General features: G+C 38.2%; 1 protein-coding gene across 1 annotated transcript in view; it reads left to right on the top strand.

Moving 5' to 3' along the window:
- nbeab (neurobeachin b) overlaps window positions 1-24663 on the top strand; it is a 298682-nt gene that overhangs the window by 175654 nt on the left and 98365 nt on the right. The window contains exons 35-37 of the mRNA XM_081369689.1: window positions 4977-5041; window positions 6781-6889; window positions 10069-10235. Of these exons, the coding sequence (XP_081225815.1) occupies window positions 4977-5041; window positions 6781-6889; window positions 10069-10235 (341 nt within the window). The remainder of the gene's footprint in view (window positions 1-4976; window positions 5042-6780; window positions 6890-10068; window positions 10236-24663) is intronic.

The raw sequence follows: 24663 nt of genomic DNA, 5'->3' as shown, positions 1-24663 counted from the left end.
GGGTTTTATGATAGTTCTAATATTGTTGAATTAATGTTTATTGCATTACTTTAGTGTTATCGTGATGGTGTTTAGTATTTGTGTGAATGACACTGTGCACCTTTTATATATTAGTATTTGCATTCTCAGCTTGTAGAAAAGCTGCTTATGATGAGCTTTGATTCATCATGTGAATTACTCACCACCACATGTTTTTGGTGGTAGTCAGTGAGTTAAAAAGGTACAAGATATTTGTATATGGTATAAATTTCACACACACACACACACACACACACACACACACACACACACACACACACACACACACACACACACACACACACACACACACACACACACACACACACACACACACATATATATATATCATTCATCACATGTGTTCCTTGTCTGATATTCCTGCCACTCATCATCAGTAACCATGGACACATCAGATCATCACACCTGTTTGTTATCTCCTCATTATCACTGTGTATTTAAGTTCCTCCTTTTCCTCTTGTTGTTATCTGGTCACATCAACATGTAGTGTGTGTTGCTCCTGCCTGTTTGCCTGTTTTTTTGTTTTGTTTTTTTTGGGAACATTGATATTAAGCTTGGTGTTGGAACTTTATATATATATACACTCACCTAAAGGATTATTAGGAACACCTGTTCAATTTCTCATTAATGCAATTATCTAATCAACCAATCACATGGCAGTTGCTTCAATGCATTTAGGGGTGTGGTCCTGGTCAAGACAATCTCCTGAACTCCAAACTGAATGTCAGAATGGGAAAGAAAGGTGATTTAAGCAATTTTGAGCGTGGCATGGTTGTTGGTGCCAGACGGGCCGGTCTGAGTATTTCACAATCTGCTCAGTTACTGGGATTTTCACGCACAGCCATTTCTAGGGTTTACAAAGAATGGTGTGAAAAGGGAAAAACATCCAGTATGCGGCAGTCCTGTGGGCGAAAATGCCTTGTTGATGCTAGAGGTCAGAGGAGAATGGGCCGACTGATTCAAGCTGATAGAAGAGCAACTTTGACTGAAATAACCACTCGTTACAACCGAGGTATGCAGCAAAGCATTTGTGAAGCCACAACACGCACAACCTTGAGGCGGATGGGCTACAACAGCAGAAGACCCCACCGGGTACCACTCATCTCCACTACAAATAGGAAAAAGAGGCTACAATTTGCACGAGCTCACCAAAATTGGACAGTTGAAGACTGGAAAAATGTTGCCTGGTCTGATGAGTCTCGATTTCTGTTGAGACATTCAGATGGTAGAGTCAGAATTTGGCGTTAACAGAATGAGAACATGGATCCATCATGCCTTGTTACCACTGTGCAGGCTGGTGGTGGTGGTGTAATGGTGTGGGGGATGTTTTCTTGGCACACTTTAGGCCCCTTAGTGCCAATTGGGCATCGTTTAAATGCCACGGCCTACCTGAGCATTGTTTCTGACCATGTCCATCCCTTTATGACCACCATGTCCTCTGATGGCTACTTCCAGCAGGATAATGCACCATGTCACAAAGCTCGAATCATTTCAAATTGGTTTCTTGAACATGACAATGAGTTCACTGTACTAAAATGGCCCCCACAGTCACCAGATCTCAACCCAGTAGAGCATCTTTGGGATGTGGTGGAACGGGAGCTTCGTGCCCTGGATGTGCATCCCACAAATCTCCATCAACTGCAAGATGCTATCCTATCAATATGGACCAACATTTCTAAAGAATGCTTTCAGCACCTTGTTGAATCAATGCCACGTAGAATTAAGGCAGTTCTGAAGGCGAAAGGGGGTCAAACACAGTATTAGTATGGTGTTCCTAATAATCCTTTAGGTGAGTGTATATATAAAAAAAAAAAAAAAAAAAAAAAAAAAAAATATATATATATATATATATATATATATATACACTCACCTAAAGGATTATTAGGAACACCTGTTCAATTTCTCATTAATGCAATTATCTAATCTACCAATCACATGGCAGTTGCTTCAATGCATTTAGGGGTGTGGTCCTGGTCAAGACAATCTCCTGAACTCCAAACTGAATGTCAGAATGGGAAAGAAAGGTGATTTAAGCACTTTTGAGCGTGGCATGGTTGTTGGTGCCAGAAGGGCCGGTCTGAGTATTTCACAATCTGCTCAGTTACTGGGATTTTCACTCACAACCATTTCTAGGGTTTACAAAGAATGATGTGAAAAGGGAAAAACATCCAGTATGCGGCAGTCCTGTGGGCGAAAATGCCTTGTTGATGCTAGAGGTCAGAGGAGAATGGGCCGACTGATTCAAGCTGATAGAAGAGCAACTTTGACTGAAATAACCACTCGTAACAACCGAGGTATGCAGCAAAGCATTTGTGAAGCCACAACACGCACAACCTTGAGGCAGATGGGCTACAACAGCAGAAGACCCCACCGGGTACCACTCATCTCCACTACAAATAGGAAAAAGAGGCTACAATTTGCACGAGCTCACCAAAATTGGACAGTTGAAGACTGGAAAAATGTTGCCTGGTCTGATGAGTCTCGATTTCTGTTGAGACATTCAGATGGTAGAGTCAGAATTTGGCGTAAACAGAATGAGAACATTAATCCATCATGCCTTTTTACCACTGTGCAGGCTGGTGGTGGTGGTGTAATGGTGTGGGGGATGTTTTCTTGGCACACTTTAGGCCCCTTAGTGCCAACTGGGCATCGTTTAAATGCCACGGCCTACCTGAGCATTGTTTCTGACCATGTCCATCCCTTTATGACCACCATGTACCCATCCTCTGATGGCTACTGTACTTCAAGCAGAATAATGCACCATGTCACAAAGCTCGAATCATTTCAAATTGGTTTCTTGAACATGACAATGAGTTCACTGTACTAAAATGGCCCCCACAGTCACCAGATCTCAACCCAATAGAGCATCATTGTGATGTGGTGGAACGGGAGCTTCGTGCCCTGGATGTGCATCCCACAAATCTCCATCAACTGCATGATGCTGTCCTATCAATATGGGCCAACATTTCTAAAGAATGCTTTCAGCACCTTGTTGAATCAATGCCACGTAGAATTAAGGCAGTTCTGAAGGCGAAAGGGGGTCAAACACAGTATTAGTATGGTGTTCCTAATAATCCTTTAGGTGAGTGTATATATATATATATATATATATATATATATATATATATTTTTTTTTTTTTTTTTTTTTTTTTTTTTACAGTGTATGAACAAACCAATCAAAATATCACTTTAAAATATCTTTTTTGTGTGTGTGTTCCAAAGATTTTCTGGGAAAACGATTCCTTAAAACCACATTATAAAATCTGCATTATATAACAAAATATAAATGCAAGTGGCATTTTTAGTGTGATTCATGAAAAACATTTAACAAAAAGAAGTTTGTTATGCTTCAAATAATAATCTACTCACTATCACTCAAAAGTCTAAGGTCAGTAGGATGGGGTTTCTTTGCATAATTTTTTTTTTTTTCATGGTCATTACTGAATAAAAGTGACGGTAAAGACATTTACAAAAGTTTAAAGTGACTTTGGTTTTGTGCATCGAGCATTCATCATAGCTGGCTAAGTTTTATTCATACAGCACCTTTTAAAAGTGTTTACTAAAGATCTTCACAGAAAACATAAATGTCATAGAATAATATGAAATTGGGGAATATAACAGAATTAAATAAAAAAAAAATATTCAAGACACATAGAATGTATGTATTAAAAATGTCCTCGTTCTGAGGGAACCGTTCACATCCATTGCCAGTGGCTCTTCTCTCACCCTGATCCCCTCACCGCAGGACAGGGGAATATTTTTGAGGCCAACTTTTTGCAAATGCCCTCTTTCCTTTTGAACTCCTGCCCAGCTTATGCTCTTCCCCCTCAGCCCGTACCTTTGAGAGCAAACGAGAACGGAGGAGAATTTCCCATAGTGAGAAGCACAACTGCCTTTTAATCATCTCCAGACCCGTGCTGTGTGTGTGAGAGACAGCGGAGGAAGGAGAGCCCGGGAAACGGGGAGAGGGAGGGCGTGAGACGTTCCCCAAGGCCTCCAAAGCGCTGGAGGCAAGGCGAGAGGGCCGGTCTCGAGACAGAGGTCTTCGGTGATCTGTCACTGGGTGCTCACAGAGAGGAAATGGCTGTGTTTAAGGGGCAAGAGGATTCAGTTTCATTCAGCAATTACATCTCTCCTGTGTTTACGGATCTGTGCGCAGAGGAAGAAAAGATGCTTGCACACGCACAGGGCCAAGTTCCAGGCTTTTTATGGCTTTGGCTCTCGATCGCGGATATGTGACCTCAAATAGATCTTTGCTTTCCCAAATACGTAGCAATCCAATTTGCTGCGATCACTATCGTTAATGTTTCACTTAGGCTTAACGTGAGACTTTAAGGGAAAGATTTCTCTGCAGATGCTTTTGCCACTGGTTTTATTTTTATTTATTGTTTTACAGATGTTTTTTGTTTTACTGTTTATATACAATCCATTTTTACCTGGACTTATTTAGGTGTAATCATTAATTAACCCTTCAGTTGTCATGCACATGTGTGTGTATATGAGGATTTTTTTCAATTATCCTTTATTTTCATTGCATAAAATACAATGTAATTAGTTATATACACATACATACATACATACATATATATTTATTTTATATATATATATATATATATATATATATATATATATATATATATATATGATTGTATGTGTATATAACTAATATCGTTGTATTTTATGCAATGAAAATAAAGAATAATTGAAAAAAATCCTTATATATATATATATATATATATATATATATAATCTAAAGGTTACTATTTTTATGATGGATTGATTTTAAGATCAAAGGTCGAGGTCTAGGACAGCATATGGTAATATATAAAATAGTAATTATAACTGCACTTTTTCCCCTCTTGCACAAGCTGTATTTAAGCATACTGATCCACAAAAAACACAATCCACATATGAATGACAAATGTTGTTTCTTTCAGGAGTGGCAGAACTCGATACAGAAGAACGCTGGGCTGGCTTTCATTGAGCTTATCAACGAGGGAAGGTAAAGTCTCATGTCTGCTCCTGAAACACCATTAATAGCTCACAGATCACTGTAGCTTATGTCACTTCAAACTGGTTATCTGGTGCTGGTCTGTTCGGTTGACGGGTTACCATGGCATCGCTGATAATAAGGAATGGGACCAGATTAGCCCCTAAGCCTCCCGTCCCAGTAGTGTGGCCACAGTTTGTGTGAGTTAGTGGTTGAACAGAGTGTTAAAATACGCTGAGATAAGCATGTTGAGAGTGGGTGGTTGAATAAACCTTCTGACATACCTCTTGTCTAGAATGTGTACATCATGTTAACAGTCTCGTTTTCAGTCTTTCTCTGTTTTTTTTTATCCAGAATGCTGCTTTTCTTAAGTCTACTTTTCTATCTCACTGAAAGATTGTGTATGTGTGTGTGTCCATGTGTTTGTCAGGTTTAGGCTTTCGTTGTTGTCGAGCTGATCCAGGGTGGATCAGCCTGCACACCCATCTGCTGACCCATCTGTACACACACACACACACATACATTCAGACAATCAGGCTGAGTCAGCAGAGACAGTCGCTGTCCAGGGTGCTGGCACATCAGTCATTCACCCTCTCTACCTGTCTGTCTGTCTGTCTCTCGGTCTGTCTGTGTCACTGGCCATCATTCCAAATCCTACCTCAGTGGATGTAGTGCAACAGTAATCGTCTGGAAGAAACTTTCATTTACTGATTTAAAAAAAGAAAAAAAGGAATTAAATTAACTGACTTAAATTTGTCTTTTGGCAAGTTTTGGCTCTTTTGGCAGAGGCCCTTCCTCAGACTAAGTGAGCACAAGACTTAAAAAACCGCACTTAATGACCTTTAAACTGTAGTGTGTAAAGTATTTTTAATTGTTGAAAGATGTTTACAAAAATAAAACAACAGAGACTATGTCTCCCGGCTGGCCTGGGAACGCCTCGGTGTCCCCCCGGAAGAGCTGGAGGAAGTGTCCGGGGAGAGGGAAGTCTGGGCATCTCTGCTTAGACTGCTGCCCCCGCGACCCGGCCCCGGATAAGTGGAGGAAGATGGATGGATAGATGGATGGAAAAATAAAACAAATAAAAATGTATACAAAATCCAATAATTCTGATAAATTACTTTAAACATAAATCACTTAACCTAAGAGCTGATGTTAGGTCTGTCTTTAAATGATTGTATGAATCTCTGGACAGAAAGAAGGTGTTTTTGTCTTCCAGAAACCTTCAGTTACACTCTATATATGCAACGGATAGTTTATTTGAACTATTTAATGAGACTAATGTTGTGTTTGGCCTCTTGGCACGTCTGCTTATTTTCTTATAATAAACTGTATTACAAGTTTTAAAGTACTGTGTAAAACTAAGCATGTGGAGTTAGTTCTGAATTAAATGCCGGAACTTTCAGCCTTGCAGTGTTTATGCAGCAGTCTATTCCAGTTTATTTGTGATGCATTCATTTTGATAGGGCATCTGTGATTTACGGACCACACCATGTCACAGTTTGGGATGTATGTGGCCCCTTTGCCACTGATTTGGAGCCCCTGTTCTGTTTCGCTGTTTCGTTCTGTAAAATGACAATTAACACAAAGTAACCTATAGCTCCCATAAAAGATGAATGATTGCAATTTCTATATGGGTGTAAAATTTGCAGGATTGATTGTGTGTGATATGCAAGATGTGTACTTTATGCGTGTTTGGGGACTGACTCAATGTCATTATTTAAATTCCCATTCCTCTTTTTTCTTCATTCTAGACTCCTTTGTCATGCCATGAAGGATCATATCGTTCGAGTGGCCAATGAAGCAGAGTTTATCCTCAACAGACAGCGAGCCGAGGACGTCCACAAGCATGCAGAGTTTGAGGTAGAGAATCATTTTAAACCAAAAGCACATGAATACACATTTTATAGATCCCCTACAGGATTGAGATATTTTATGGTGTAATATGACTCAGTATATTAACTACCAGCCTGAATTAAGTAGCTAGATCTTCTAACACAAACCAGATTATAATCAATCCCAGAACAGAACTCTAATCCCACACTGAATCCATATGAAACATGAATAATCTACAATAAAATCTGTTTTCCAGAATCAGATACAGCACGAGAGAGGAAATCTCTAGTAAAGCTATCAGTGGGGGTGGCCCATAATCCTTTGCTCATGCCTTCTAAAGGGGATTAATCCACATATATTAGCTCAGTAGAGAGAAATTGAATAACCCTTCCCTAAATTACATGTAAGCACCCTCTGAAAAGTAAGGAACAATTCTTTAGAGATTGAATTCATGTCTCATTTTAAACTATTATGTTTTTCTATAAAGAGACAGAAAATAATCTTTACATTAGTTCTTCTGTCTGTTAAAGGGGCCATATTCAAGAATTTGAAAAGTCTTTGAAAGTCTGTAGAATGATTTTTATGTGAAGGACTTTTTGCCGGAAAATTCAAATGGATGTGACATTTACACACACTCCTGAGAGCCTCTCTTCCGTTCTATGACACATGAAACAAATGCTTATGCAATATTCAGGATGATGCCGAAAGAGCCATTCTTTACTGTAATGTCAATGCGAGACTATTCAAACTCACATTGACCTCTCGGTTGAAATAGCAAAGCGTTTGAGGACAGGATGAATTGGGAATATAGTCATGACTGAAGTGGATTTGTATTAATATTATTTTATTTTATACCAATTACAACTGACTGTTTAAAGCCTACTGTATTTATTATGTAAAAAACATGGCTTTACAAAACAATAATATCCATGTTTTATACCAATTACAACAGAAATGTAATAACTGTTCCCTAAATTATTCATTAGTGCCCTCTGAAAAGTAAGGCACAGTGTTTAGAGAAAAATAGAATAGAATAGATTTATAAATGTGTTCATGAAAATATACCAAAGAGAAAATGGTGTCCATTAATAGCATGCTTTAGCCTTTAGTTCACAACATAATGCAGCCTTGTTTACATCATAACTTAAATGTAATATATTAAATGTGAAGATTAATGTTACATTAACTACTTAGAATATCACATCAGCCTATCTGTACTATTCTGACAGTGATGTAGTGAGTGTTGCAAATGTAAATCAAGGTTTAGCAACACTTACTGTTGAAACATGTATCTATGATATGAAACTCTGACGGCACGTGCATGACATCAGTATGAGGGATACACACACTCTTTCTCAGAAACACACTAGTGCATGCAGTGATGGAGTGATGAGTTTCTTATCTGGATCGCACAGCCTGTCTGAGACGGTTGTTTTATATACTGCTCTTGAGGATCCTTGACCTGTTAGATAAAACGCAGCAGGCGCTAGATATGCGATGTCACCAGCTAACGGAAGATGTTGTCTTGCCTCTCAAGATGTCGTCTTGCCTCTTCTTGGTCTTCCTCTTCTTTATTACCTCCGTCTGCAGATTGAAGATTTTGTAAGCAGATTAGATATTTTTACAATTAAGCTGGTGTCACTTTCAACCCTCATATCCTCCCTTGAAGTGATAAATAACGTTTGATATTTGTCAGCGCGGCGCACAGTAAGGCGAGATGACACCGGGAGATTGAGTTATCGGCCGTTTGAAGAATATGTCGAGGTATAGCATCTGACAGAATTCAAATATAAGGAAGGAAATTCAATTACTTCGTCTCGCCCCTCCTCCCGGTTCCCCTGAACCCCACCAGCTTGTGTTAGCAAATTAGATTTTGAATATTAGCAAGAGATCCCCCCTGGGGTCCACGTGGGAAGACAATCTTATTGTAGCGGAGAAGATAAAGTCTGCTGGCTGCTTCATGTCACCCTTAGTCTAAGAGGCCTTTTAGTCTCAGTGCTTTTTATAGTACCTATTTTAAGATTATGTCTGTGTACAAAGTAAACTTTAAAGGGGGGGAGTGCTACAATATATGTTAAAATGGTAAAGTAATGGAAGACATTCTTGGTTCTTAAAGGGACAGTTCACCCAAAAATTAAAATAAGTCATTCCAAACCATTCTTTCTTCTGCAGAACACTGTTATTGTCCTTATAGTGAAAGTCAGTAAGGGTCCTAAAGCAACACTGGACCTCATTGACTTTTGTTGTATGGACAAAAATAACACTGGTACTTTCTTTATATTGGGCCCTATTTTGACCAACTAAGCGCATGATCTAAAGCGTACAGCGCAGGTGCAGTTAGGGCTTGTCCGAATCCATTTTTGCTTGTTTAACGACGAGAAAAATGGTCGGTGTGCCCGCGCATGCTCTAAAAGGGTTGTCCCTATTCTCTTAATGAGTAATGGGTGTGTTTTGGGCATAAAGTGCAAAAATTGCTATTAACATGGCGGAATTTGCAAGCGTAAAGACATAACGCATCTCCGGAGCGCAAACGGATCTGCCCGTGCTTGAGGTTAAAGCACGCAAGCAGACCATCTATGGGACAAGCCGGATTCCACCATATCTTTATGTACACAATATTCATTTTTTACATTGTAATCCTTTTATTTTTAATATTTGGCTAGTTTGTGTGCTGCTGCACGTCCCTGTGTGTGTAATAAGAAGAGTGTACGTGCATTGTGGACCCACATATAGGTGCATATTACTAACGTACTCTTTAAATAACAAAAAAAATAAAATACTGCGCCATCGACTTAAGACTTCAATTGCCTCAAAATAGCAACGCACCATCAATGCACCTGAACACAGCTCGTTTTCAGACCAGCACGCCCATGGGCACGCAAATGCATTTTCTATTTAAACAAAGTGGCGCAGGACATGAAAATGTTAACTGCGTCAGGCTGAAACTAGCAAAAAACACTTGCGCTGCATTGCGCCGCGTGTATGATAGGGCCCAATAACTTATTTTGTGTCCTGCAGAACAAAGAAAGTCATGCAGGTTTGGAACGTAGTGGAGGGTGAGTAAATGATGACAGTATTTACATTTTTGGATGAACTATCCCTCAGTCCTGCTTGATGCAGTAGCATCATTCTTGGTTTCAGTATGCTGACTCATTGTGACAGAGATGTTAATCTCTCTCTCTTTCTTTCATCCATATTTCGGTCAGTCTAACTGCGCACAGTATGCGGCAGACAGGAAAGAGGAGGAGACGATGTGTGATCACCTCATCAGTGCTGCCAAACACCGTGATCACGTGACAGCCAATCAGCTGAAACAGAAGATCCTCAACATCCTCACCAATAAACACGGAGCGTGGGGCACAGTAGCACAGAGGTACAGCTTTGTGCACGTGTGGGGGTGTTTCTTCAACTATGGGCACTCTTAGGCCTGTTCACTGTAAAAAAATAATAATAATTTCATGATATGTTATCACTCAGTTTTTTCTTTAGTCAAATCACCTGATAATTTATGTGGCTCAGATAACTTAATATTTTGAGTTTCTGTTGATTAAACCAATCTCCTTCATTGCATGAACTCAGTTATTTAAATTTCACCGACATTTTAATGCAACCAGGTTACTTACTTTTTTAAGATAAACCAACAATATTTTTTTTACAGTGTAGCGTTTTCGAAATAAACTCTAAAACACTTTTCACACTATGACTTGTTTGTTTAATTTAGTCTGCTAACAAACTTCCATCTGTTTATACGTACACTACCATTCAGAAATTTAGTGTAATGTTTTTGAAAGAAGTCTCTTGTGCTCACCAAAGCTGCATTTATTTGATCAAAATACAGTAAAAACAGTAATATTGCTGCTTAAATTAATATATCGTGTAAAATAAAAGAGAAATGCATGGTGAAAAGTTTGCAAGATGTGACCATCACATATCAAAAAAAGAAAAGAAAATGATTGTAATCTGTTCCTTTTATAAAATCTGAACCCCTGAGACATAAATCTACTGTAGTTGAAGAAACACCTGCGGATGTAAGTGTGTGTGTATTTGTGTATGTGTCTAGCTTGTATCATGTTGATGGTCTGTGTACGGTCTTTTTAGGGGCGAGTATTACACTATTACCTATGTGACACAAACACACACAGCCAGGCCTTTTATGTGACTCCTATTTAATGTCATTTTCTTGCTCTCCAACCGGGTCAGTCTACAGGTCAGCAAACTCAATTACCACACCAGGCCACTGAATCCTCAGAGACAGATCACTGGTGGTCAGGCTGTGTGTGTGTGTGTGTGTGTGTGTGTGTGTGTGTGTGTGTGTGTGTGTGTGTGTGTGTGTGTGTGTGTGTGTGTGTGTGTGTGTGTGTGTGTGTGTGTGTGTGCGTGTGTGTGTGTGTTTGTGAAAAGCTCCCTCTCAGTGTCACATTGGAGCACCTGGCAGTTGTTACGGTGGTCTCAAGGGTCCTGTTAAAAAAATACAGACTTGAGTTCCGTTTCCCACCAAACACACAAACAGACTGAATATAATTCAAGATCTAGAGACATAATTCTGTACAAAGTGACAGTTTTAACTCAACATCATGAGCAAGACGGAAGTTAAGAAACAACAACCAGAGCACACAACAATTTGGAATGTGGTAAAGTAATAATCAAATATAATACTTTCAATACAATTACAACACTTTCTCCTAACCCAGTTTAATATGCTGAGACAACTATAAGTAAGCCGTTTGTGTCTCAACCAATGATGAATTTGGGGTGAGACTATCTGTTTGTTTGACCAATGAAAGTCATTTTGGAAAACAATCATTAATTTAGCAATTCCTCTTGGTGACATGGCTAGCAATTACACAGTAATATAATGCTTATTTTAATTTATGTGACTTATGTTTTTTTTTCTTTCAACTTTATCATGCCTACATAAAGCACTTTGAATTACTAGTGTTTAAAATCTGCTTTAACCTTGACTTACCTTACAACATGAAGACATACACTACAAAAATGTACTATTTAAGTTTTGCTTGTCCAGTTAAAATCTAAAAATAACTACAAACAAGACAAATGTATTTGTAAAGCAACACTCAATATAACTATATTAAAACATAAGACATTTTCAGAAAATGAATCTTTGATACAATTCAATTTTTCATATGTTTTAAGCAATTTAAAAATGTGTGAACACACGTGGCACATTTGCATTAAATATACAATAAAAGTTTTATATATAAATCACTGGATTGAGATTCTCTCTGCCAACATTGGCTGTTAGCCAGGAGACCCACTTACAAACATGTGTACACAAACACACATAGTCCAAGCACAATTACTTATTTGCCTTCCAAATTGGCTCGATTTGCAGAAACAGTGGCTGTGGGTTTCTTATTAAATTTGTGAAATCCACTGCAGATGGTTGAATGTCCATGATGGCATCATGTTTACCCATTTCAACAAGAAACATCATCTTGAACTGTGTGAGTAGAAATAGAGAACATAGCTCAGCTGCTTTCACTGATTGTACTTCTGTTATCAGTTTTGATCAATCCAAAGATTCTAGACATCCCATAATTGTATCTGTCAGAACTTGTTTTTTTGACATGATGTCAGACACAGACCTTACTTTAGCGGTGCTGTAACGGCACTGTATCACATTCATAGCTAAATATGTATGTAGGTTGTCCTAGTTTTATTTTGAGTCTGTATTTAGACCACATATTTTATGTCCTGTGTGCTTACAGTATAAAAGAAAAGATATAACTCACTGCGGTTTGTTCTAATGTGTGATGTAGTTTTCCTTGTTTTATAGCCTTTTGTATTTTTTTTTTTTTTTAAATCAAGTATTGTTGAGTTTGATTCATTATAGTTTTATGTGGGTTTTCGCAGATTGATTAATTATTTATTTAATTTTGTTTATTTATTTAGTATGGATCTGACTATGTTAGATTGTGAGTTCCATGTTCATATATTTTTCATGTTATATCTATTCCCATTGATATATATCTATTCCCATACAATCCCATTGATTTATATATATATATATATATATATATATATATATATATATATATATATCAAGGTAATTCATGCATTTGCATTTATTAACCTTTTTAGTTAATTAAAAATGTATTTATTAATATAGCACTGACAATCCTCCATAAATGACAGTAGTCCGACCATTTTCTTAATATGATAATATAATATAAAGGTGGTAACAAGTCTCTCAAATGCTGCCTTAAATTCATCGCCTCAAAGTCCTTCATGCCATAATAATGAAGTGCATCTAAAACCAACTACACAACATACTAAAAATCTATATGCGGTGAATTGGCTGAAAGTCTCTGCCACCATTCAGACTTATTCAAATATTTATGAAAACCACCTGGAAGGCATAACATTTGCATTGAGACAAAAGGTTATTGAGCTGGGGCACATTGTAAATGGTCCCACAAAACTTCCAACAAATTCAAATTTAATGGTAACCTGCTGGAGAAGAAAAATGATGCAATATGTTCATGAGCTCAAGGCGTTGTTACAGCTGAGCAGCTTAGTCTTATTCAATGCTACATTAACTTTCCCATTTATGCAGCTTCTGTAAAATAGAAAGCCTGCGGTGTTCTGTAGCATGTGTGTGTGTGTGTGTGTGTGTGTGTACTTTGCATATGTGTGTGTTAGCATGTCCGTCTGAAAATATATTTGTATTAGTATGTTTGTGTGTGTCTTTAAGCATGAACGCACTCCGATTGGTTTTCTACTTTTACTTTGTGCTACAGCCCAGGGACACATGAAAAATGATCGAAATAATGTTTTCACATTTAGGCTTCTGAAAACACAAATGTTCCCATGATCCTTTGGAGCACCCCTTTGATTTTCGCCATTATTTTCTGCGGAGCAACTGGAAATGCTTTTGTATTTTTAACGAACAGTACCAGAGAAGCAGTTGTGCACATTATTAGATAAATAAATGTTCTCCGTTGTGTAAAATTTAATAATCCGTCAGGGATGACGCACCAAGAGATGCGAAGATGCAACGCTGCATTGCAATTCTTCAATGGCTGCATGAGCTGAAAGCCAAATAACCAACACCGACCCAGGAATCTTCAGTTCGATCAAACTTTATGCTTGCCTGATGATGAATGTCCCCTGTATTGAGTCGGCATCAGAAAATCAATACTTCTCAAATTGAAACAGTATAGGGTTGTATTGATCTGTGCCGCTAAATCAGAAGGAGAAGGCTTTGATAGGACGTTGCCAGACAGCTCTGAGCCCAGTAATGACACACTATCAATTTTGGCTTTACACTGATAAATCAAGTCGAAAATTGGATGTCAGATTTTTTTTTTTCTCGCGTTCCTCTGAGGGACTTATTTTCCTTTCCCTCTCCTGTTGACCTCCGACCTCCACCAGTGAATTATAAAGTTCAGTCGTGTCAAAAGTGAGAAGACGTCAGCGTCGGGATTAATGATGGAAAAGAAATCTATGAAATTGAAAAATCATGGAGCCATTTATTTGCATGTCACTGGTCTGTTATCCAGCTCTCTAATTCTCATGTCATATTCGGAGGCAACCTAAGGCGCTTTTTTGTCATAATCAATTAACTAGATCACAAATCTTTGAGATATTTTAAAATGTGTGTTTCTCACTTTAAAATGTGTGTAATTTATGTTCTATCCAAATTGTTTTCAATTAAGTTTTGTTATTATGCCACTCACAGTCCTCCATTATCATATCCATAGTAAATAAATAGCACAGAAATTACACACTTTTTAAAACATTACTTCATTGTGTTGCATTGCGTTGCTATCTTCATGAAGTGGAGTCAAATTATAATGCGTTTTTCTTTTTAATCCAAGTTGTCTAAACTGTTGGTATTCCAATAACAGTATAAGTAGTTTGGTAGTATGCTAATGAAAACTTCTCATGCTAGTTGTGCAAAACACACTCGGTCTCAGCACTCTTCCCAAGCGTCATGTCACACTGAATAAAGCTGACATCCACCGATTTCCAATCAGCATTTTTTGCCATGCAATGGCGCGTAGCTGACTGTGCTAGGTGTCCAATAATACTTCTTCTTAGCGTCCGTTTCCTGGAGTTTAACGTAGCTTGAAACAGTCATTCAGGTGCTAATTGCTTCAAAATGGCTGTCCGTGACAAAACAATTTAAAGTCTGCGGTCACAGTGGACAGGCGTCCCGGTGTTGCGTTCGTGCCCTTTGTCAACGTCAGCACTATAGCGGACAGCTGATGGAGGACCAGCATACCTGGACCACCTCAGACCTTAACTTAACCTGACTTGTGTATTGATTGTCAACACTTTCTCTTGTATAATTACTTTTTTTTTCTGTTGACTGTAAGGAGGGAGATGAAGAAAAAAGACAGTGTCAAGAGATGGAGAGTAGTGGCATGTATTGATTTGTTGGAGGTGGAGAATGAGGGAGGCACCATTTCCGTTGAATAACGGTGCGCGTGGTCTCTTGTTTGATGGATGGCAGCAGTCCCGTACTGGATAATAACTTGGTGATAGAATGGAGCCTTCCAGTTACATATGGCTTGGTTAAGTAGTCTCACTGGGAGTGGTTGAAAGGTTATCAAATCTAATAGCAGCAATTGAAGGAAAATTTATACTGCTCTTATGGGATTTAGACCCCCCAAAATTGGGATTTTTGGTCTTAGGTCTAAATAAAATATCAACTGTGATCTAGAGTTTGCAAGTCACACCATGTGCATGTATGAATTACAGGAAATAAAGAGCCGTCATTATTTACTCAACTTCTTGTCATTCCAAATCCGAATGATTTTATTTTCCCAGTATGGAACACCAAAGGAGAATTTGAGTGTTTTTTTCTGTAAGAAGTTTTACCTGATTCGAGCTGATTAAAGACACTATTGTCTTCTATTGAGCTTCTTCACATCAGAATTTAAATTTGTCTCATATTTGCATCATTGATTATTTTCCTGTTTATCACTGTGAAGCTTCTTTAAAAGAATATGTATTGTATAAAGCATTAGGCTATATAAATAAAGGTGACTTGACTTGACATCAGTCAAACTCCCATAAGAACCATAAAAGGAGGTTCTAAATTTATTTGATTTGATTTGATTTTGTTGTACCCTACTTGTGTCAAAAACCTACTTCTGTGAAAAATCTTACCAACCCTAAACTTTTTAAAGGAGAACTCCGGTCAATTTTAACATTGAGCTCATTTTTTTGTACATTTGGAGTGCTGTCAATACAGAGAACAACGACAAAAATCGGTGTTGCCTACACCGAGTTATTCTATTTTTAAAATTTGCACCCTGTTGACTTCAATGGGGCAAGTACTAAACCTGCTTTTAGCCTCTTAACATCATTGATGTGTCATTACAAGTGCACAGAAAATGTGAGTGATTCCTTCAGAGTGAACACGAGTGAATCTGACTGCAGTAGATGTGAAAAATATGAATAAAAGTGATGTTATTTAAGCCAGCGCAAATACCTGTGTTTACATCCTGTTTTCGGTTGAAGCCCAAAGTAGTCGATTGCCGAGTTCACGCGCGTGATCATGTAGGCAACACCGATTTTTGTCATTGTTCTCTGTATTGACAGCACTCCAAATTTACAAAAAAATGAGCTCAATGTTAAAATTGACTGGAGTTCTCCTTTAAGTCAGGCCATTACTCGCATTATCCTTCAGAAATTGTCACATGGTCCTTGGAAACTGTGATACATTTTATGCAGGATTCATTGATGAATAGCCTGGCAAGCCAGACCTACATCTAGGTCTGGCAACTCTCCATAGACACGGCTCAATCTGAGGGGCGGGATAAACGGCTGTCTTTCAAATTCCCTCTGCACGCAATAGGACAGCGCTTCAACCAATCAGAGCGTTTTCCCAACAGCGGAGCTAACGTTAGTTGATAGATTCAACTTTTGAATCTGGCCGGCAAAATTACGAACACATCTTCCTTTTTTAAGAATGACTTAAGTGCCGTTCTTTGCTCTTTTCTCAAAGAAAAACTTAACTCCAAGTCCTCCAGAGTCGCGGCCAAAGCCGATTCGAAAGACTGTTCTCCAGCAGCAGCTCTTCTTTGTTTTCAAGTAACAGTTAGCAGGGAACCATCGCAACTCTGTCGTCATTATGTTAAGCCCGCCCCGCCTACTCTATACACGACGTGATTGGCCTGACCCAATTTAGGTTTTTCCAGCACGAAAGTCAATGGAGAGTTGCTGGACTACCCTGGCTGCAAAATACATTTTGCTGCCGCTAGGGTGCGTCTAGATTTCTAGGCTATGATGAATAGCAAGTTCAAAAGAACGAAAATGTCAATTTTTGGACGTTGAGAGCCTTGGTTACTATGAATTGTCACTGTATGGAGTCCATGTGTAGTCTGTCTTAATCTTTAAAAATTGTCCTTTGGTGTTCCACGGGGGGGAAAAAGAGGGTGTGTGAATAATGATTTTCATTTCTCTGCCAATCTACAGTATTTCTTTAAGCTAATTAGGGAAATCAGGAGAGAACAGTGAATGTGATTCAAATGATCTTTCAAATGACATTTGTAGACTGATGGAGAAAATATTGAAACAACTCTTACACACCTTTCCCCGAATGACTTTCATTATTGTGTCTAGCCTTGAAATGAACTTGAAATAAAGTCCTCTATGCTAGTTTCCACTGAAACTTCCTTTGTTGCAAAAAGTTTGGTAAGCTGAAGACCTGTGGCCACCATTTCCAAGCTAGAAACTTTCACAATGATTCTTTCACCCACAGACCCCTCCGATTGTTTTTGACCTACACAAAGTCACTTCCCCTTAGGCATGCTTAACCTCAAAGTCTGTGCTAATTATCTCTGGGAAGAGGGCCGTTGGAACGATCATTAATTTCAACAGAAAAGAGCGCGACTGCTAGAGTTTTCCCACTCCGTTGGCTTTGTCTTTGACGAGAGATGGACGGTTCGCCGAAACGTGCGAGAAGGGACGCCTGACCTGTACTAGAACTCTGTCTCTCACCCAGGCAGCCACGTCTGTCTTTATCCAAAGCAGTGACCCGCAATGCAGGCCTTGCCAGTCTTCAGCCAAAGTGCTTTTTATGTGTCTGCTCAAGTATTTTAGTTTGATTCAGCTACATAATGAAGGCTTTCCCTCACCGGAAAAATACTGTAATTTGATTGGGTTCTGGTGGACTATCACATGTATCACATTTTGTCACATTTCAAAGATTATAAAGAAAATTTAATCAGAAATAAAAACATACACTGAAAAATAAAGGTTCTTTATTGGCATTTATGGTTCTATAAAGAAACGTTAACATCCATGGAACTTTTTTATTAAATAAATGGTTCTTTATAGTGGAAAACAGTTCTTTAAATGATTAAAATGTTCTTCAAACAATGAAAAAAAAAAAAAAGGTTAAGAACTGTTCACAAAAAGGTTTGTTGCGTCTATGGAATCTATAATGCATCGTTTTGAAAACACTGTTTTACAACCTTTATATTAAGACTGCAACTTGCATCATGTTTAAATGTTTAACTTGAAGGATGAGACTTGAAAAATGCCTGGATACTTACTCTGGAGTGTTTACGTATGATTTGGCCTTGATTTAGATATACACCGTTTGGAAGAAATGAAAGCCAGGACAAAGATGAAAAGTTCAAGCTATAGAATATATTCAGAGAAGATCTGTTTACCAAAAGCTGTTTTTCTTAAATATTGCATGAGGCATCCTTTTTTGTGGCTTTTGCAGTCAGGCTACCTCAAGCGTAAACAATTTCCATCTGAGGTGCAATTCCATGAGGAATACTGTCTCAAGTAAAAATCGTAAAAGCATATTAAATAATCTCCATCTTGGAATGGATTTTGGCTGTCAGACCTAAAAGATCAAGCTATATTAGTTTGAAGTAGTGCTAAATTTTAAACAGACGTATGCGACGGGAATAGAGAGGGCATGTCTTGGCTTGACTTCATTGAAAGTGTTGAGCGTGTGTTTTGTGTCTTGAACATGAAGAATGGCAGCCGTAATGTCACAGAGTCAGTGTGGCACTGAGGAAAGCCAGGCAACCCCCAAAATAGAAACCAGTCGCTGATTACTGCTATTTTACTAATTATGTTCCATTTATGTCCCCAATGGATGCATTTAATGAGAACATAATAGTGCCTTATTGAATTTCCCTGCCATTCTCTCATGTGCCACAACAAGAGACTATCTGTAGTGATGTTATTTCCAGATAATCATCAATGGCCTCAGTGACGTGATCATGACCGTATTCTTCTCTTGAGCTGTCAATCAAACATGTCCATTTAATGTTAATTTAGTGTCCCAGCCAAAGGCATCATTCTGCATGGGCTCCTTAAACCAATGAATTAAAAACAGCACATGCAGACAAACTGACAAACTCTAAATGAATTACTGTGGATTGTATGCTATATACAGTAATATAGAAATAACCCATATAGTGACTTATAAAGACATTATCAGTGTTTTATATGCCACAAAAATCTGCATTTGGGGACTTTTCTCAACAAATAAATATTAATCTTTGCAATAAAATGTGATTAATTCAAAATATTTGGCATATCGTAATTAAAAATGTTTAACTTAACTTTATTAAATGTAGCTTAAAAGGGGTCCTATTATGTTTTTGCACTTTTTCAACTTCAGTTCATGTGTGATGTTGTTGTTTGAGCATACAAAAAGATCTGCAAGGTTACAAAGCTCAAAGTCCACTCAAAAGGGAGATATTTTATTTAACAGAATCCACTTTCCAAGAACTGTAACGAATGACTCGTTTGGCCTACAATGCGTTTTTTCTGGGCTTTGTGAAGTCACAATTTTACTAATTTAAATAATCCCCGCCCACTGAATATGCAAAAATACGGATGAGGCCTGGTTGAGCTGCTGCTATGTCACAGACACACTGTTTTATCCACCCCTTTTCCAAAACTCATTTGTTTGACATTCCTAAGGCTGACGAACTTAGAGTGGTTAAAATAGATTTTCAACACTGTTCTTGAATATTATAACCCCAGCGTTTATCTGTGTGCTGCACATTTAACAGCTTCCAGAACCACAATGCAGGCTATACGCACAAAAGCTTCTCCTGAAATGGAGTAGTTCCCACTTGTCAGTACAATCTGTTGTTTGTGGATCACAACTTGTAAGTATGCCTTATTATTCGTAGTTGCGTTTTCTATATTAACAGCTCCAACTATACGGTTTTTTGTTGCTCCGCTTGCCTGCTAGCCAACATTAGTGTTGATATAGTGTCTACTGTAGCTTTTGTAAGCTTTCGCTTTTTGTAAGATTTCGCTTTTGTAAGACTGTTCATCGCCCCTTAGGAAAATTAACCTTGGTTTTGTGATCGATTATTGTTTGTATTACCTTAGTTTTCCAACAAATATCATGATTAAATTGTATATAGCATCGGGGTCATAAAATGTATAAGAAAATTACAAATAAAAACATACCACTCTGAAACGTCCTGTGAAATCCGTGCTTGCAAAGTCTGTGCATGAAATCTGTTCTGGACGATCCTTTTGTTTGTTAAAGGAGAACTCGGCAACTCTAGCGAACTCTAGTCACTTCTTCGCTGATTTTCCCTTTTGTTGTCGCATGTTTTCCCCACGAGCTCCCCCTACAGCTGTGGGGGGGGCGTATATGTCACAACACGGTCGTAAAAAACTCACTTGCGGTGGCCTCCTCCCCCTCTCTACCGCTGCTCATGTGCGTTTGTTTTGATCGGAGCAAGCCAACTGAATCGTGTGGAGCTTTGTCTACCGAGGTGGGTAATCTGGTTATACATCATACATGCGTGTGTGTTTATGTTGAATTGCCTTAAAGCGATTCGTGTTTCGCGGTCGTTCCCGTTCTCGCTTCTCACGAGACTTCCAATTTCTATTTTGCCAGGACGGTAGTACCCAAGTTGCAAGGTTGGTTTTCCGCCTGGGAACGCTGGGGGGAGCGGGGAAAGTCACCAATATCACCAGAACAGGTTGTTTAACCATCCAAATGATTTCTAGACAGTTTTATTAAGTTAAAAAAGTTACCAAGTTCTCCTTTAACATTGTCAGGGTCTGAATCGGGCTCAAATTGGTTTAAATATTTAATATTTACAGTAGAATAGAACTCGCCGTTATGGAGGGGCGGGACATTTCCTGAACACGTGCTAAGCACTGCCAATCACAACACACTGGGCCCACTGACCAATCACAGCACATTTCATATTTCGGAAGGAGGGGCTTCAAAGAAACAGGAAATAAACGTCGCGTTCAGGCCAGACTGGGGAGAGAGGAGCTGTAATAATGTAAAATAGCAGTATAGTACACCCCAAAAACAAAATCAAGATTAAGTAGTAAAAGGCCATAATAGAACCCCATAAAATATATATATATATATATATATTTTTTTTTATTAAAAGCCCTATTTTTCTGTTATATGTTGGACATTCATTATACTTTATTTATTTATTTATTTATTTTATTCTTTCTATTTTTGTGTTATGCTAGTTTTTATGGAAATAAATACACAAACACACACTCATGCAGAATAAAAAGGACTGTTCATACACACAAATGAGATAGGTAGATAGATAGATAGATAGATAGATAGATAGATAGATAGATAGATAGATAGATAGATAGATAGATAGATAGATAGATAGATAGATAGATAGATAGATAGATAGATAGATAGATAGATAGATAGATAGATAGATAGATAGATAGATAGATAGATAGATAGATAGATAGATAGATAGATAGATAGATTGTAGAAAGAGGGGACAACTGAAAATGTTGCCTTTGCTCTTGTCCGTACACAAAATAAGTGCCTGAGACATTACTGTATTTTATGCATTATTGCATATACTGTATCCAAAACCACTTGTACATTAACCTATATATTTAAATAATTATACATAGCAAATGCAACCACACAGGGAAAGAGACACTACTGCACATTGTGTATGAATTCATGTCCCAAAGGCCAAATCATAATAATATATTATTTGACAGTTTTGAAACAGTTTCAAACCACCTTTATTATGTGGTTTAGATTGAGATTGGGATTTTATGCGTTTATTTATTTATTTTTGTCTGTGTGAACAAGGCCATATTCAGAAAGGCTCCACTCAGAAGACTCAGGCTCTATTAGACCAAAGAGACTCGGAGGTGGTCAAAACAGCTGTCTACTTAGAAACAGTTACACCCCTGAATCCTCCCACTTAAATGAATCTTTGGAGATGTACAATGAAGGTCTGCTAGCTTTGACCGTTCAAGCCCTGCGGAGCAGCACGGTAACAGGGTAATCCATCTCATGAACCAGCATCCCATAATCCCCCACAATACCAGTGTAAAAGCCCAATATATCATATCTGCAGCTGGGCTTTCCAAAAAAAAAAAAACAAAAAAAAAAAACATAGCTATATATTGTATTTTAAGATTAAATTGTTATCCTTTCCTTTATTTCCCATTTTGCCATTTTATACTGAATCATGGCTGTCAAATTTTTACAGCCTTTCACAAACAACACATGCCCTATGGACACAAGAGTCCTAAATCTTGTTCTCACTCTCTGAGAGTGTTTTTAATGTGTGGTAGAGAGAGGGGGATACAGACAATTTTGATACCAGTCTTTTGTGATGCATTTAGAAAAAAAATAAGACCCAAAGCAGTAGTAAATAATGACTGGCATGCTGGTCGGCTGATAGTTTTGGTTATCAGTGCAGGGAAATTAGCTTTTAAAATGCAGTTGGAAATCCATTTGGGTGATTGATGGGCGATGTGACTAATAAATTTGAGCCGCTTTCGAGGAGGGCCGGCCCTCCACCATCCTTTATGGCTGTCATCATGAGCCGCACGATTGGTAAAGTCGAGCGTGTCGGAAGCTAATTCCAGTGAGTGATTACCATTCAGATGAAACGGCTATCAGGATCCACTCTTTAATGTGAAGACCAGCGAGAATATAGTCTTTCCTTTTTAAAATCTAAAACAATTTAGTAGCCTATTACTGGTTTTATTCTCCAATAAAGACTCCTGGACAACAGCACTAACAGCTACTATTGATATTTATACAACAAGTGCTGATATAACATCAAAGAGACTTTTTACTGAACTTGTCCTAACTGTGTACTTATACTACGCACGATGTACTCAACTGTCTAGTGTATGGATTTTTATAAAGTTATTTTGTCTTCCCTTCTGCTATGTAAGAAAATCTGTGACTGTTGAGTGCATGAAGAGTCCAACATATTTTGGAAAAATGCTAGATAAAGCCCGGTGGCAGGGAATGAATATAGAGCAGTTCACTGCTCAGCTGGTCCCACCTCTTTGATACTGTTAATGGTCAGCTGATGCAAAATCTTTTGCAGATTTTTCCCTCTTTACCCTTACAAGGCTTCATCCCATTTAAATAACAAATTCAAAGCGTTCTTGTCGCAGCATAATATAGGCGCCCTCATTCTGTGCATTAGTGGTGGGGATTTGTCAGTGACTTTAAATGAAAGTTACATTGTTATGTCAGTAGATGGCGACAAGTGATTATCATGAGTGAGTGCATTTGAATCATTCACTCAACCGTTTAGTTTAAAACAAAGACTATAGAATAACACACTCGTCACTCGTATTGTTTTGAATGGGGAAAAGTGCAACGCTCAGTTTGGCAGAACAAGTCCCGTCTTCTAAATAAGAGCCAATCGCCGATTGGTAAAATCATCACTTCACTGCAACTGCCGTTAAAAGCTCCGGTTCCTACAGAAACAGTCAGACGTGTGCTTCAACTGCACATGCTCATTAGCTTGATCCAGTCTGAAACATGACATTTTCTGTCATTGAGCGTTTAGTACAAAAATTTATGAGATCAGATTTTCATTGGTAATTTCAAATATGAAATTTAATCGTAAGCTTGGCAAACTGTTTTGGAGAATTTGATGTTTCCCCATTCAAAGATTTGGGAGCTGCACTTCAAAGATGGCCGCCGAGTGAAATTACTTGTCTTAAAGGGACTTTGGATTAAAACACTGATTCATCCAGGAATGAACAAGTGGCTATCTATTAGTTAGTTAGTGAATGTTCATTCGGCCGATTTATTCTGTATCAGTGAACAAAACGAATTTTTCGGGTTGTTCTGCGACGCGAAACAAGTTGCTTGCATTTCTGTTTTTCTGCACTAGACGGACATGTTTGACTTTTCTGCTCACATCTTCTGCAGCAACTCACGCATAACGCAGCTTTCTGAAAACATGCTGCTCAAGTTAAATTAAGAAAAATTGCTTTTTTTCTTTTTTCTGCCCTGCCTCTGCCATTCTAAAAGGCAAAATTGCTTTCTGCGTGAACTGGCCTTAATTCTTTTGTGGATTACAAACCGTAAAATTACACACAATCAGCATTCCTGCTTGTGTCATATTGCTTAAAAAAAATGTATATATATATATATATATATATATATATATATATATATATATATATATATATATATATATATATATATATATATATATATATATATACCTGTTGCTTTTGAAAAGGACTGCTATAACCATTTTAGTGGGCCTAAATAAATTGTTAAAAGTTTACAGTATACATCCACAATCTCCCTGTGGAAAACCCCTCTTTTTAGCTGGACCACCCTGGGTGAGGAAACTCACGTCATGGCACTTTTGGCACTGACTAAATCCGGCTCTATATGTTGACCGCAGGGTTTAACGTATCACTGGACCCCCGTCCAATCCTGCGGAAACAACCACCAAAGTAAAAGCATATGCTTTAGGAGAAAGAGAAGGTGAAGAAATGTAAACGGTGTCATCGAGCACCCTTCGGTTTATCGTTCATTGTAATTCCGAGTG

This window comes from Scardinius erythrophthalmus (assembly GCF_964197995.2).
Source record: "Scardinius erythrophthalmus genome assembly, chromosome: 7".
NCBI lineage: Eukaryota > Metazoa > Chordata > Actinopteri > Cypriniformes > Leuciscidae > Scardinius > Scardinius erythrophthalmus.
This window is presented reverse-complemented; position numbering and strand designations above follow the sequence as displayed.